The sequence below is a fragment of the Danio rerio genome, chromosome 2 (genome assembly GCF_049306965.1).
Source record: "Danio rerio strain Tuebingen ecotype United States chromosome 2, GRCz12tu, whole genome shotgun sequence".
NCBI lineage: Eukaryota > Metazoa > Chordata > Actinopteri > Cypriniformes > Danionidae > Danio > Danio rerio.
In genome coordinates this window covers 40,222,474-40,240,143 of record NC_133177.1, presented here as the reverse complement: position 1 = coordinate 40,240,143, position 17,670 = coordinate 40,222,474, and the positions used below count along the sequence as shown (strand labels likewise).

At 35.4% G+C, this 17,670-nt stretch overlaps 1 protein-coding gene across 1 annotated transcript; it reads right to left on the bottom strand.

The window, feature by feature from the left end:
• Positions 1-1,216: 1,216 nt before the first annotated feature.
• sec62 (SEC62 homolog, preprotein translocation factor) lies at positions 1,217-15,943 on the bottom strand. Its single transcript, NM_001025530.1, is given in 8 exon segments — positions 1,217-1,738; positions 4,063-4,182; positions 4,266-4,326; positions 6,143-6,238; positions 6,317-6,524; positions 6,608-6,713; positions 6,802-6,910; positions 15,849-15,943. Coding segments are annotated over 8 exon segments (1,182 nt in total). The 5' UTR covers positions 15,885-15,943; the 3' UTR covers positions 1,217-1,292.
• Positions 15,944-17,670: the final 1,727 nt, after the last annotated feature.

Genomic DNA, 17,670 nt, shown 5'->3' with positions numbered 1-17,670 from the left:
AAAGGTTCAGACCATTTGAAGAAGAACGAGAGACGTTCACTCGAGAGCGAAGCCTTTTCCCTGCTCCTTGTGAACTTGAGATGAACGTGAATCAAGGGATGCTTTAACTAGACTTCTCACTTCTGTTTTTAAATACACCAAAAACCACCGCTGCAGCCTCTCGTGCGCCACACACACACAGTTTTCTGCATTCCAACTATTCATGGGTACACAAAGCTGAGTGTCTGACATTATAAAACAGAGCGCAGTTCATTCTCAACCTGAACTGTCGGCATCAATATCTCCCAGTAGATTTATAGAATCTATACGTACTTTTGTATATGAATCTTAAATATAATCCTCAGTATGAGTCAAAGAAACAGTTAAATGGAAAAGAAAACTCCAGCCAATAGTATGCAAAACCCTACGGAAGGATAGTATTGGACCTCGGCACTAAAAAAAAAACATAAAACTAAGGAACAAACGGGCTCTTTTGGACCACAACAAGCAGTTCAAACCGCAGATGAGTGGAGAAAGCGAGGCTATTAGGATGTATTTGAACTCTACTTGGTCCTAATTTGAACACACATCAATACAAAAGCATCATTATCCTGCATCATTTTGGCACGAATGTGATGTAGTTTCCCCTTCTGAATGCAGGAGACCTCATCAATCTCGAGTGGAGTTTGATTTGAAATAACCGCCTCGGTAAGGTCAATTATAGATAGGTGTTTATTTATTTTAATTGATTAACTTCTCCGTGAAAATCGACGAGTTCTCTTAAGGGTCACAAAACGACGACTCTCATCAGACAAGACGAGCAAGATCTCCCAGAATTCAACACAGAAATGTGAGAGATAGTTTTGACTGATTGTAACACTCATTGGGCATCTAAGACAAAATCAGTTGGTCCGTCCAAATGATCCAAAAGCAAGAAACATTGACTCTATTGAGTGGCGAACGATCAACCAATGCGAAAGCTCACATTCCAGTCTGTATGATCACGTTTACACAACAAAGCTTGACGTCAGACGATGCGAACACACAAAATAAAGCCAAGAAAAACATGAGGTGAGGGACACTTGTGTTGTTGCATTTATAGTGTGTGTGCGCGCAGGGGAAGCGTTTCCAAAACAGCCTTTGCGATATTTCCATAGTCATCATCGTGAGCTGTTTCCTGCTCTCATCTAAGCTTTAAGCCAGAAGATCTCAGCCAGAACGGAAATGGGGAAACTTCTTCTGAACATGGCAGAAGTACGTCAGCAGGTCCACATGGAGAATGAGAGAATGTGTGTGCGGCGTGAGGAAAAGCTTTATGTCTGAACAGTCAAGGGCTTTGTCTGGCTTTGCTCTTCCTCCTCCTCCGTGTGCTGCTCCAGCTCTTCTCTGGTGATCATCTCGAAGTCGTTGCCGTTGCTGTGCTGCGATCCTTCGTCCTCCCGCCGGTCGCTGTCTGTGTCTGTCTGATGCTCCCCTTCCTCCATGTCTTTATTGTCGTCTTCATCCTCTTCGTCCTCTTTCTTCTCGCTGTCTGATTTGTCCTCGCTGTCGGATTTCTGTGCTTTGCTGGAGTCTGCGCTCTTGCTGTCGGGTTTGTCGCTGGACTTCTTGGAGCCGGAGCGCGGACCCTTGTATTCGTGCGTGTAGAGGGGCCGGAAGGAGTCGATGAAGCCCACGTCGGCTGTTAGGTTTGGTAGGAACCAGAAGTGATGCCGGCCACCGGTCACCAGCCAGATGATCAGGAACAGGATGCATCGAGCTGAACAGAAAAAAGCAGAGCATGAGGAGAAGATAGAGACAGTTCACTGGCTTTAATAGGATGTGGAAGTGCTAAATGTAGAGATGCACTGTAATGAAAATTGTGAATACACTTGGACAAAAAACAAAACTTTTTTTATTGTTATTTTATTAAATATTAGCGGTGTCATGGATCACGGTTGATCCCTAAGGCGTACGGATCACAACCCATGGTTCGAAACACATACGTGACTCGCAGATTAATACATTTTTTTTGCTGGTAGATTCCTCCTAAATTTGTAACAATCACAGACAGAGAGAGAGAGAGAGATTACCTCTCGCATCATTCAAATCACACGTATGAAAGTATTTAAGCTTTTCTGTAAAATATAATGATAACAAAAGAAGTTGTAATAGGTTATTCAGGATGTGGTGGGTTTCTTAAGTTATTAAGCTTGTTTAGCCTGCATTAATGCATTGAGTGCGAGCTGCACAATTAATCCTTAAAAGATCAACAACCATGCAGCATTAATGATAAATGATGGTGATTTGCTTAAGTTGATTAATTTTTCGAATCGCTGCATTCAAACCTGTGTTTGAATAACACAAAAATCAAGAAAGGGATTGTGTCTTTAGTCTTTTGACTCAAGTTATAAACAGTCAAATAACACAGAAGTACGGGGAGAACAGTTTATGGTTTAGATAAAACCACTGATGTTTCTGGTAAAGATTAAAATCACCGTCATATGCATTTAACTCGACGCTTAAATATGAAAGTAGTTGAAATATGTCACTGAATAATTCTGCAAAAATGACACATCTAGCAATGAAAAATGAAGTTTTATGAGTGAATAACTGAATCATTTATTGAGACTAAAATAAATATGGGTTGTATAAATGATAATGTTAGATTTCTACATTGAGCATCATCAGCAACAGTAGTAGTAGTAACAGTGAATTGTTCACAGTACTGAATATTTTACAAGTTATTTTTATTCAGCTGATTATTTCTTCATTATATTTTTAATAACATTGCAGGTTCTCAGTTCTGTCTGTTAAAATCAAAATTTTCCTGCAGTACTGTTTTTGTAATTAATGGAAAGCAAATTACATTTGTCTCCTCCCCTTTCTGGATGATGCAAAAAAATGGTCCTATCCGTGTATAAAAAAACAAAACAAAATGTGATCTGAACAGTGAGATTTGTGATCCGTTACACCACTATTAAATACTAGAATGCAATTTTGCTAGCCGTTTTACATTTAACTCAACTTATTCTGATTTTATAAAACACAAGCTAATTCAATACCTAAATCATATTGACAGTTAAATGGTATTGATAGCGAACGAGTCAAAAGCTGTCATTTAACTGACATAGCTAACTGAAGTTTAGCAAGCAGAATGAACATGCATGCTATAAAATAAATGAATAGAAGGCATGTTATTTGCTTTTCAGGTGAGTATGTGCAGTTCATGTATAGATGTATACATGTACAAGAGTACAACATAGAGAAAAAACTACACTTGTGTCATTGAAATAAATGGGTTTCATATCGCAGAGCTTTCCGTGTCTGGTGTGAAAGCCACTTTACTCTGCGCAGTGACTACGGGTGGACTACGAGAGTGAAACCAGCATGCTGAACGCAGTTCACTTTTTTCAGCATATATTTAAAGACCAATTATTTTAGAAGATTTTTAGAAGTAAAATAAGTCTCTGATGAGTGGATGTGTGATGTTTTAGCTAAAAACACCACACATTTTTTTTTATAACTCTTTGAAACTTCTTCTTTTAGGATTCGATCCAAATTGTGCCATTTTAAATTTAAATTCAAATTAGATTGTGCTATTTCCAAAAGAGGATGAAGCTACAAATGCCTGTGCGTTAGCATAGTGGCAGCAGTCTATGGAGACCATGGTGTTCATTTGTGCATACTAAATCTCCAGATTTATAATGCATCATAGTAGCTGACATTATCTTCAGCAGGTGAAAACTCAAATGGGGGAAGACTGCTTCTCACTAAGGCCTGTTTATGCTAATGAGAGAAAGATCATCATTAATGGGCGGGGCTTTACCCCTCTGATGACATGAAAATGTCAATCAAAGTATTTCCGCAGAATGTTTTTATCAAGTGTAATAATAAAAAATGTAATTGATTAATTTGTACCATTAGAGGCTGAATATATGGCTGGATATATTCACACACTGTTGTCACACAGCAGTGTTAAAGCTCCTTATGAAAGTGATTTTGCATAAGAGGTCAACTTAAAACCAAATACTGCATATGCTATTATTCAGCTGATCATTTTCGGTGGGCAAAAATTCAGTGCATCCCTAGTTGAACTTTTACCAACGGCCAGGAGAAGGATGCTGGCGACAAAACATCCTGCTGCCACGCTAAGGTAGTACACTCCAACTCTCATCTCAGCGGGCCAGAGAGGGAAGAGAGTGGCTGCGATGACGGCAATCACTGTAAACACAAACACACAGAATTATATGAAGCCATCTTGGTGTCGATGACAAAAGAATACAGAATAGTAGAAGAGATCCTACCTAGAATCAACCCCATGGCAAAGGTTTTAAAGTGGACTGGATCATAAATCCAAAAATAAACCTGCAGGAAAGACAAATGTTTCATCTTTATAATGATTGGTTTAAAAGAAGACAAGGGAAAGCAATAAATTAATGATACAAATGTTAATTTATAATAAAACATTTTAATAAATAAACCCAACGTTATCAAAATAATATTTAGGTTACAAAAACTGTGAAAAATAAATGATATATTCTAAATGATAATTTAAGTTATAACTAGTAAAATACAACTAACGTGAATAACATTATTAAAATTATTGCTAGATTTTTCCTGTTCTCTTCAGGGGTCTATAGCAACACATAGAACCATTTGCAGGGAAGTTATGAAAACTCTAGCACCACCAAGTGTCCAAATTTGCACTCACACACATGATAAAAACCTTTGAACCATGAGGACACTTTATGCTCATTCTCTAACTCAAGATGTTTGTGTCAAGCAAATAAAAGGAGGGGGGAACTGTTTTTATGACCCAAAGATATCATTTCCTTTCATAAAAATGTAAAATAATATGATACTATTCAAAAAACACCTTATCTAGACAGTTTGTTAGATTTATATTCATTTTGGCACAGACCATCTTCAAACTGTCCTGCTAAACTAAAAGAAACATTTGAAATGTTTACCACCTTAGATTAATCATTTTATTTGTTCCACTTTATATTAAGCGGCCTTAACTAATATATACTTACACTAAAATTAACATTTTGTTACATTGTACTTAGTTTAAATAAATGTTTTTACATTGTACTTATGCTTGATTAAACACCTGCATGTAATTACATCTGTAAATATTTCTGTTTTCGTACTTATAATTACACTGCTGACCATCCCTTACATTTAAACCCACCCTTAAACCCACCCGTACCACCAAACCTGTCTCTAATCCTATTTGTATCTTACATCCAGAGCACCAGAAGTGTTCTGCAAAACATTAGAAAAACCAGTAAGTAGTGTTTTTATGTAAATACTAGTTAAGGCCACTTAATATACAGTGGGACCATTTTATAATAATAATAAAAAAATGTACTTTTTCCAAAAAATTATTTTTATCTTCAGTTGAACACAAAATAAGATCATTTGAAGAATACTGGAAACTGAAAGCCTTGGACTTCCATAGCATTTTTTCTACAATAAACATCAATGGTTGTCGATTGCCAACATTCTTCAAAATATCTTCTTTTGGATTCAACAACAAAAAAAAAAAGGTTTTCTGGAACCACTAAAGGGTAAATTTGAACTGTAGGGACATGAACAACAATACATCGATCTTAAAAATCAAATATGTTTTGTGCCACGCTTTAGCAAAAACTGCTATTTTCCACCTGCAGTCCCTGGACAGGTAGATTTTAAAATACTGTAATTGAAATAAAAAAAGAGAAAGAACAAGAAAACATGTTACAATTCAAAATATACAGGTGCAAACACAAACAATAAAACACAAACATCCTTGGTGTACATATTTATAGATGGAAAATTATGTAAATTTGTAAATTAATAGCAAGTGGAATTTACCTTTTACCTTTAAAGAGAATATACATAATTTGCCAAAAATGAAAATAACCTCATAATGTATTCCCCCTTATGTGCTTTTAAACCTTTGTGAGTTTCTTTCCTCTGTTAAACACACAAGAAGATATTCTGAAGAATGCTGGTTTCTGGCATCCATTGACTTGCATAGTATTTTTCCCTTCTATGGAAGTCAATGGGTGCCAGCAACCAGCATCTTTCAAAATATCTTCTTTTGTGTTTTCTGTTCATTTTGGGGTTTGAATCCATCAAGTGAAATGTAAGCTATTCACAGGCATCTGCTACATATTATTTCACTCCTCCTGACCTCATTGCCATCCAAGAACAGCTGGTCATCATGAGGCTCCAGTTTGAACTTCTTCTTCACATCCTTCTTCTTTTTTGGAGATCCAGGACTGTCATCCTAAACACACAGAGAGAAAAGCAAGCATCAAGACCTGCACATTATTCATTTTGTTCCCCATCCTGCCAGATGTTGTACATTTTTCTCCTTCTTTGTGTCCGCAGCCTCAGAATCCTTCTTTTTGTCCTTGTCTTTTTTGCTCTTCTTCTCCTCTTCCTTGCTGCTGTCACTTTTAGCCTTCTCTTTTTCTTTTTCTTTCTCTTTGTCCTTTTCTTTCTTGACGTCTTTCTCTGGCTTCTTCTTCATCACTTTCAGGGCTCGGTGGAAGAACTGCTTTTTTAAGAGCCTGTAAACAGTAAAAGATGGTACAAATGATTGATTGAACAATAAACGTTAGTTCACTAGAGAAACGAAAGAGACTAGATTTACCTGTTGCAATAGTCCACCACCGACTCTCTGGTTGTGAACAAAGCTTCTTCGCCCTTTTTTGCTTTGGCCCACTTTGAATCCAGCAGACAGTCGACTGCTTTAGAGGCTGAGGAGCAGAAAATGAACGTTTGGTCGATCTTTGGTATAAAAGGAGGTAAATGAAGAGAGCAGAACAGGAACAGGTACACACTCACCGACAAAGTAATCCACTCGATGTCCCATCATGTTGGTGGATTTGGTGGGGCAGTTAAAGCGCAGGTATTTGGCCACTGCCTTCTCCTCCTTTGTAGGTTCACTGACCTCCTAAAAAAGTGAGGAAGAAGGTCCTGGTGATAAGACTAATCTGATGACGATCTACACAATGTCTGAATCTGTAGTCAGAGCACACTAAATATAAAGTACAGTTATCAGTGGTGTAAAGTAACTAAATTACAAATACTCAAATTACTGTAATTGAGTAGTTTTTCTCAGGAATTGTAATTTAGTAAGTAGTTTAAAAAAAAAGTGTACTTTTACTTTCCTTTGAGCACATTTTTAGTGTAGTAATCAGTACTTTTACTCCACTACATTTCTTCAACCTTCTGTCACTACTTTATTTTTTCTTGTCTATGGGAATTAGAAAAATCAGTCCTGTGATTCCTGTCCAATCAAATCTCACATAGAAGGTATACCAAAATAGGGTTGATCAAAAGAAATATATTAATGCAATTCAAATACATAATATATGAATTGATGTTTACTTTAAACTTATTATATTGTTCAATTAAAATTTACTTTTGTCAAATAATTTTGTGGCTAAAAATTATCGGTTCAGGCACCGTTTTGGCACTGTCACCGTTTTAAAAGTATCGATTTAGCATCGGTATTGAAATTACCCCAAATGATACCCAACCCTACCTCAAAACATGTGCGCTTTATAATTGCAGCAAACTGTTTGGAAGCATTAAAAGTGTACAAGGTGTCCAAAATCTTTACATACATTGACCCAGAGACTCTTAAGATGCATGTCACTAATGAGAAGATGATAGATGTTAACTGAATGACGATCAAAATGGCCTTAAACATCCAGCAGGCACAAGATGTCAACATGATGTCAGAATTAAGTTGTACCCCAGTCTCATAGGGATGTTGTTTTACCATGAAAATCATGGAAGTGTCAGCATGTGATGCCAAAATGACATTGGATTGGCTCGACATTGGATTTTGGTGACTTTCCAACACAACCTAAAGTCAACCAAATATCAATGTCATTTGATGTTGTTACTGAACAAATAATGTTGTTCTTAGATGCTGGCTACACAATCTAACCTAATGTTAATGTTTTATGATGTTGTGTGCCTGCTGGGCAATACCTCAATGCACTACAGAATGTTACGTTTACACACATGCACAAATTACATGTAAACACATCAGCTTTTAAAAGCTAACCCACTACTTGAGTACTTTTGAAATGGCTACTTTTTACTCATACTTTGAGTAATATTTACAACAGATATCTTTACTCTACTAACACTACATTTTTAGGCAAGTAATGGTACTTTTACTCGAGTATGATTTTTCAGTATTCTTTCCACCACTGACAGATATGCAGGATGCCAGGAATTGATATAAGTGATTTTTCTCTTTGTGAAAATATATTTTTTTTAAATGCTATTTTTTGGTGATTTAAAGTTGAATTTTCAGCATCAGCACTCTTGATTCTTTTGAAATCACTCAAATCACTCTAATATGCTCTATTGTTATTGGTGTATTAACTAGATCACAGTTTCTATTATTCAAATGTTTTTAAGATAGAATTTTCAATTTGTGGATAAACTTTCATCTTTTACCCATCCTCAACTCGTTCTTTCTTCTGCTGAACACAAATGATTAATGGTGGGGAAAACAACTCTCTTCTACAACATTATTTGTTCTGACTATGAATGTTTTTTTAAACAATCTTCAATTAAGATTATTTTCCTTTGAGTTCAACAGAGGAAAGAAATTCATTAAATGTTCAAAACCACCAGGGAGTAAATGAGGAAAATTCACATTTTTGGGTCCCTTTAACACTGACAATAACAAACATGATTAAGATTGACGGATGATTTTTAAAGATAAATCTATTAATGAAGTGAATGAATTCAAGTATCTTGGCATATCTAATTTAAAATTTGACAGTCATGTTAAAAATATGTGTCAAGCCAAGTCTAAATTGTTTTCGTTTTATTAGAAGATTTTTAACATGTCAAACTGCAAATTTCTACATGCACACAATGATTTTCACACTTATATTGTATTACATCATGGTCACAAGCCTCTTTAACCACATTAAACCCTATTGAGTCGATACATAAACAAGCAATTAAAATGCTGGATTTAAAGCCTACGCAATGGCATCATTTTGAAGTTTTAAGTAAACATTAGATTTTTAGTAGGGCTGTGCAATTTGGGAAAAATATCTAATTGTGATTTTTTTTGACAGATTTTGTAAATTTAAATTAATTCAAGCTTCAGCATAATAATCTGTAAGCCGTGGGAACAATTCTGTGACAGCTCTTAAAAATTTCCTTGACATAGGGTATCGTGGGGAGTCGTAAGCGACAAATAGGCGTCCTGACACAAGATTCAATCCTTTCTTCTCGTGTGATGGCATAATATACGACAACCGATACCATGTCTCCCGACACCATCACAAAAAGTCTAGCATGCTTAATTTTCTGAAGCATAACGGACTGGCTTTGAAGCACTTGAAGTATTTGTACATCACTTCACCTGAAATGTATTCATTCATTTTGTTTATTTTGTAGATAACTGACCAACAAAAAAACCCATTAAAATATATAAAAATTTTACCAAATGAAATTTGTTACAAAAAGAGCATTTTTTTAACCAAATTAGGCTTTATGAAGTATTCAAAAATTCAGTTTCAATGTTTGCAGTATCTATTTTTTTTCAGTCTTATCAGGTAAGTAATTCAAAATTTCACTTTGTGATTTGCTCTTTTAAGAGTTTGTCGCAGTTGTTGCAGCTACTGTATCATATTGACAGGAGCAGAAATTAACTGATTCAGAATGAACGAAAGCGTCAGAAAACATACAATAGGCTACCATAAAATGTGTGAATTCTACAATGTTTGCAACCTTAAAGGGCTCCACAATGGTCATAAAATGGTCTATTGTTGTGCAAACGTGTGAACATTTAGTGACTTTTCCACATGCAACATTATGTATTGTCGACAGACCGTTAATGACAATACTACCGTTTACAAACTACAGTGGCACCGCCAGTATTTTGGACCCATAGTATCAAAATACTACCAAACACTCAGAAATAGTACGTGAGCTGTCACTGTGGTGGTACCTTTTCAAAAGCTACACATTTGTACTTAAAGGGTCTATATTGGTGCCTCAAAAGTATATATTAGCATCTAAAAATTTTAAAAGGAACACTTTTGTACTTTTTAGGTACTATGTACCCTTGAGGTATCAATATGGACCAACCCAGAGATAGATCACGTACCTTTATTTCTTAGAGTGTAGTACCAGTAAACTGTGCAAACCACAATCAAGACTGATATTTATAACAAAACCAACAATAAAATGAAATGTCCAACAAATCCTGGTTTGTCCCTTTGGCTACAGCCTTTAATTCCAGTGAAAGATGACATTCAGGAAAATCCAGGTGAACAGCAAAGCAGAACTCCAGCTAAACCCCTGTGAACAGCTTTGACATCTGGCCTTGTCCTCATCTACTCGATGAATGTGAACTCATTAAAAGCCTCAGCCCTACACACACTGATGTGCTGTCACTGTGTAATCCATATCACACTGAAAAGACCATCTCCATACAGACTCACTGTGTCCTCACTGACCAGCAGTATTAAACTAAAAATCATGTCTTAATACTCTATAACCACACTCTATGTCAACAGAGACATCATTCAGAGGACTAATGAATGACTGCCAGGCGTAACTACACTCTTAAGCTGGAGGTCTTATTATGAGGCTGTTTTCAGGCTCTACAATCCTTCAGTCATACTCTATTTGGTCAGAATGTCTCCCGCATGACTCATATTCAAAGACATGTTAAATGAACACCATATAAACATGGTGTTTGTCTGGGTTTGGACTGTGGAGTGACTGGAAGTTTGCCTAATATTCCTCTGGATTTTGTAAAGGAAGTCAGCCATGTGTTTATTGATAATATTGTCCAATTTTGTTTTGAACTGCTCGAGACCCTGCTTGTTATCAGCTAGGATTTTGCGGTCTTGTGTTAGACATGCTGTGTGCTTCAGATAAACTGCTTGAGGGGTTTGTTCACCTTGTTTTGAAGAATGTCGTGGCCTCAATATTAGATATTTTTCTAAATATTTTCAAAAGAATATTTGAAATGACAAAAGGGTGAGTGAATGATAATCCAGTATTATTTATTTAAAATAAATTAGCTTTTAATTTACTCACCCTCCTAAAATGTAAGATATAGGTGACTAAATACTATTTTTAGCTGAATCCAGTCCTTGGTAATTCAGAAAATACAAGTCAATGTCTACAATCACTTACAGAGTAAAATTAAAATATGGCTCCGGGTGACATGTTGAAAGCTAAAAAATCAGTCTGAACAAGACACTGAACATTATTTACATTATCATCTTTAATTCACAGCCTCCACAAATGTTGAGGAACAAAATATTTTTGTTGTTTTTTCATATTGATTCATTCATTTTCTTTTTAGTCCCTTTATTAATCTGGGGTCACCACAGCGGAATGAACCGCCAACCTAACCAGCATACGTTTTACGCAGCGGATGCCCATCTAGCCACAACCCATCACTGGGAAACATCCATACACACTCATTCACACATTCATACACTATGGACAATTTTAGCATACCCCATTCACCTGTACCACAGGTCTTTAGACTTGTGGGGGAAACTGGAGCACCCGGAGGAAACCCACCGAACATGGGGAAAACATGCAAACTCCACACAAAAATGCCAACTGACCCAGCAGAGGCTTGAACTAGTGACCTTCTTGCTGTGAGGCAAACGTGCTACCCACTGCTCCACCTTGTCAGCCTGTTTTTTCATACACTTTACATTTTTTCTCTAGTTTTCTCTAGTCATCACATATTTCTCATCAACAATGATTTTGTAGTTGTTAATGATCGTTATTGTAATAATGATCTAATGATTCTTATTTAAACTTTGTGTCCTTTAATAATAATCACATTTATATAAAACGTGATTGCGTTGCTTATTACAGCACCAAATAGATGAAGACTTAATAGGCGATTTTAAATCTTAAACTGGACAATGCCAGGAACAAGATATTGATTGAAAATGAATTGACTAATTAAAGGGCTTTGTTAACACTCTACAGTAATGCTCTATTTGTTTAAATATCTTAATTTAACTTAACTCACGATGAAAATTACAAACTACATTTATTAATCTAAAATGATGTTAATTCCTTAATGTAAAAAAACTCACTGAAATCTAAAGTGGTAATTGTTTTATTAGTCTTTATTTTAGAGTTAATAACTAATAAAATTAACATTAACATTATAACTAAATGTCTTACTCTTGATTTTAGGGTAATAACTAATGTGACTTGAGTAAATTGTTATATAGTGTACTTTATAATCCTTTTGCAATCAAATGTTTTTAAAACATTTACGCTTATCATGCATGTACAATAAAGCAATGCAATTTTTTGTTATTATACCAGTTTAAATAACGATATAGCATCACAATAGCAATGATTCGCAAAAGAACATTTAATAGTATCATAAGCCTATTGAATGTCACTCATTTGGCTAAAAAAATATCTTATATTCCAAAAGTAATTATAGGTCCCATATAAAACATCAAGAGAGTACAAGGTATTGCTAGGATTTACTTTACAAGGTATAATATTGTCAAGTAATATCACACATTAGAACTGCACAAAATATCATTTCAGTATCGATATCGCAATGTGATGTTTCACAATAGTCACACTGCAGAATATTCAATGTTGAGTCTGGATTATAGTGCTTTATTTGCATGTGTTTTGAGGCCTGTGAGTGTATGAGGATTTTTAATAGCATTCAGGCATAAGAAACTGTACAATGTACAGTTGCACAGATCTCACTTGCAGCATCCAGCTATAATGGAAAAAAATGACATCCTTCTCCAATGCAAGCAAACAGCATCAGCTCATGTGCGTCCATACATCATTATGAGCAAGAAAGCTCTAGAGTTTAGTGTACAAACTCAGAAACTATTTGATAAGGCAGTGGATTAAAGGTAAAGATATTTTAAATAATATTTGATTTCTTGCACACATTGATCGTTTTGCTTTATGAGACCTCAATGTATCACCAAGAGCCACAGGTATTTATTTTGTTTTGCTGCTACATGTTTTTTGACTCTCAAAGTGCTGGTAGTCATTGACTTACATTATACAAACAGTCAAGGATTAGATTTTCAGCTAAAAAACTTCTTCTACTGAAGGAAATATTTGTTTATCTACATCTTGGATGACCTATAAGTGAGAGAATATTCCCAGAAACATTTATCTTTTCACCACATCCATTAAACACCTGGCATAATGATTATCTTTACAATAAAATCATTGAAGTGTATTTGTTTGTTTTACACTGGGAAACATTTCAAGGCTTAAATACTTGATTTCATTTCCTATTGACAGTTTCGAAGTAAGAATAATGCAAGCTTTCTTAATTATCACTCAGAGTGGGAATTCTTTTAGTGTGTACTTGGCCTTTAAGATGAATGTTTATACACTGGAAGAAAGCAGACCAGTAATGACAGTGGATTTCAACCTGTTGCATAAGAGCAAAAACTAACAAACATGCTGAAACGATCAGCAAGAGGTACTCTCTTATCAAGACAACAGGTCATTACTCAAAAATCCTGTTCTTACATAACACATTTATTACTGGAACACACCGAAACACCGTGGCTCAAAACCAAATGACCCAGAGAACGTTTTGATAGAATTATAGAATTTATAGAAAATCCATTCTTACAACGAGGACCACAAATGTTCAAGTTGTAATTCAATTGAAAATCCATATGCATTTGAATAACATCTTAAAGATGATTGAGGTGAAGTTGGTTTTATATTTGCACATTCATTCAGTGACAACTTGTGACGAGACATGGACCAGTAGAAGATTCTGACAGTGTGATAACCTTGGATCAAAATATATTGGTTTTACGTTATTGTCATTACTGCTCTAAAATATATTCTTTTTAAATGTCTGATTAAAAAACAAGAACTTTTTTCTGCTTTGAACACAATGGCTGCGTACGAAATTGCATACTTTCATATTATATAGTACGATAAATACAGTACGCAAGCTGAGTAATATGTCCGGATTCACTGAAATTGAAAAACAGTAAGCAAGAAGAACCCAGATGATCTACTACTTCCAGCAGGATTCTGAACTGCCCATCCAATGGACGATATGGTATCCCATAATGCACAATGACAAAATTCATGACTGGAAATAAAGCGGATGTAGTACGTAGTCATGTTAAAATGGCGGATGTAGTACGTGTACGACCAAGCTTCATTCATACTTCTCACATTCATATTATACAGAAGGTACTTTTTTCACGTAATGTGCGTTTTCAGAGGTATAGTGTGGAAGGAGGGCTTTTCAGAAATGCTAGGTGAAACGCCAGTGTGGATTTGGATCGTTATCGTTCTAAAATGCCATTTTAAAACTAAGACGTATTAGTGTAAACGGGGCTTATGTGTGTATTTTTCGTCAGTGGGTTGCTGCTGCAACAGGGGCAGAATCAAGTCCCCCCTGACAATTGGGTCCGCCTAGGACCCTGGGTGACCGTATTGGTTCACTAGAGTTGTGTATATGTATATATATATATATATATATATATATATATATATATATATATATATATATATATATATATATATATATATATATATATATATGTATATATATATGTATATATATATATATATATATATATATATATATATATATATATATATAAATGCAGCAACATTTTGTTTAAATGCATGCAATTTAAAAGAGTGCTATAATGACATAAAACATGGAGGATTTCTCTTTTTTGCTTTTGTTTTAGATACTACAACAGCAAACTACAAAAAAAAAAAAAAAAACATAAAAAAAAAAAACTTTTGCTTGCACATCCTGTAGAAATGATATAACAGATAATTTGGCCAGTTTGAAAACCTTGACTTTTGCTAAACCGCGGTATACCTTGAAAACGGTTAACGTCCCATGCCTGCTTGTGACATGCTCCCTATATTGTTTAGCATGGTACTTTAAATATTCGGTCTGAAATCACATGAAAGTATAACTTCAAAACAACATTAGTACTATTTATTTGTCATTGGTGGCTAATATGATTTCATTCCTTAGAATTTGCAAATAATAATTTTCTGAAAACATATAATTAGGGAGAAAGTCAGAATGTGCGAATATAACACCGGCTTTACTTCAATTTAAAGATGCTACACAAAATGAAGAATGGCTTTAAATGGATAATACACCACCTGCAAATAATCTGGCAGTAATAATTCAATTGTTTGAAATTTACAAGCTTTTCTGACTGAAAACACAGTTCTTATATTGCAGTGTATTTATATAATTAAAGTATATGGTGACTGTGGCATTCTGCCAATCGAAAACTTTATTTATCTTAATAGAATGAAGCAACATGCATGAGTAAATAATGACTTTTTATTTTGGTGGTGAAAGGTCCCTAACTATAAAAGCAAAGCGATTTAAATGTGGCATTTGTGCAATCATTGATAAGTGATGGATTATGTGCGCTATTTGCAGGAATCCGTGAAGCATAAGAGACAACAGCTGGTTAAAGGGAACAGTCTGCAAAGCGAACAGTCTGTACTGAGCCAAGATGGCCAACTCCATCAGCTGAGCCGCCACACACACACACACACACACACACACACTTCACCGGGAGACACAACAAAACCAGGTCATGCTCACATTACACCCACAGAGACAGTTTATAGATGTTTAAACTCCTGACAATGCAATGCCGAAGCGAAGCGGGGGGGAAATGCGCCAGCACTGATAAATAATCCACCTCCCCTATATGAGAGAGCAGTGCAAAAATAACGGATCAAAGTACAACCGTAATGTCGTGCCGAACAATTACTAGCTCGTAAAATCTTTCAATGTCAAACGGGGACCAAACATTAAGCTTTTGATAGCAAATTTTATCTGAATCTGGTACCTGAATTCGCTTCTTGTGTCGCCTGCGCTCCGCCATGATTTCTAACTTCTGGGTTCCCTTGACGTGGTCACGAACAGAGTGAAGAGGGAACTCTCGCGATATTCACTTCTTTCTTCGCGGATGAAGTGAGTAAATGAATACTGCCATCTGAAGAGCAGGTGAGGCACACAAAATATAGGAGATATAACGGAATAAAGGTTAAAGACACAATTCAGGTAATCTAAGTAGATTCAGAATGTTAATCCTGTCTTTTCATGTTCTTTTATTTTTGTTGTTGCAATTTTAGGGTGTAAAATATTGTAGGCTATAAATATTTTCAAAATTAATGAAACCAAACAAAAAACAATTGAGTAATATTTTTATTTCCTCTATGTATTATAAATCTTGTTTATTTGTTTATATATATATATATATATATATATATATATATATATATATATATATATATATATATATATATATATATATATATATATATATATATATATATATATAAACCTCTAAATGCGATCTGAAATTCTTCTCTTAAATGAGCATCAGGATCCTGTATGTATGTTCAGTAATGTCCAGTCCTTTTCCTGGTCTTTAAAGTGAAATATCTTAACATAAACAAAGGAGGCAGAGAACATTTTTTTAATTTGTGATGGAAATTTCAGAAGGCACATATATATATATGAAGAGTTTTTGTCTGGTTCTCAAATCTGATAGTTCATAGCCGTGCAATATTCTGCAATTGACAGCGCTTGTCCTGTCCACTTGTCCTTGTACTTTTGAGGCTTTTTTAGTTGAGAATGTAGTTGTTTAGATTGCAAATAGGTATTTTATTTATAAGGATAGTGCTTATTTTAAAATATTTATAATTTCTGAGGGACAGAGGAGCGTCAGTGGCCATTAACCTGTCATTGAGCAGAGCAACGATGGTTGACAGTATCTATCCACAAGATGGCGACAGAGACGACATAATAAGCCCTTAGAGGAGGAAAAAAGCAGCGTTATTTCTAACTACAGCTGATCAAATCATTATTAAACTGGTAAGTGACTTTCTAAGTTGATCTCTCTCTCTTGTATGTTGTAGTGCTGTATTTATAGTAATTGTAGTGTATTGGGCGTTAGATGGGACTCTTATCTCATATTAGGAATGTATGTATTTTGTGTTGGCCAGGCTTCGATTACACTGCGAGGCTTAGTGCTCAAATCTGATTTTTTCTTAGATCTGATTTTTTGGCTTGGCTGTTCACATGATCATGGCTGTAACAGATCATGGTCCTAAACTGACCCGTATGCACAAAAGTACATTACAGAGAGCACAAAATGTCTAATTATGCACACAATGTGTATACTGTATGAAGCACGATGTCAGATCATGCTTATATGATTATTACCCTTTTCACAGACAACCGTGGTGTGTTTTATGAACTGTGAAGGATTTGTTCAGCTACTAATAATGTGTATTTTGGCATTTGAGACCTAAAATAAGTTTCCTGTGATTGAAAAGACTGATCATTTGTGATTAACTGTATGACAACCTTGGTGTGTGGCGCTCTGACCACCGGTGTAGTGAACTCATCAAGGGTTGATGAGCAGCCGCAGACTGAACTGTGAAGGCAGAGTTGGTTTATCCGTTTGTTTGTTTCTAATGCATCTCCTGTTAGCAAGTGTTAGCATATGCAAGCATGTGTTTAGCGTTTTTCCTTATTGCAGACACAACAGTAATCTGATAGTGTTTCACTGCATAGGGGATAATTATTGTGATTTCCTGATTGCAACAGTGAAATACTGGGAAATCTCTGTAGACTGATGGCATTTCATGTCGTTCAGCCGT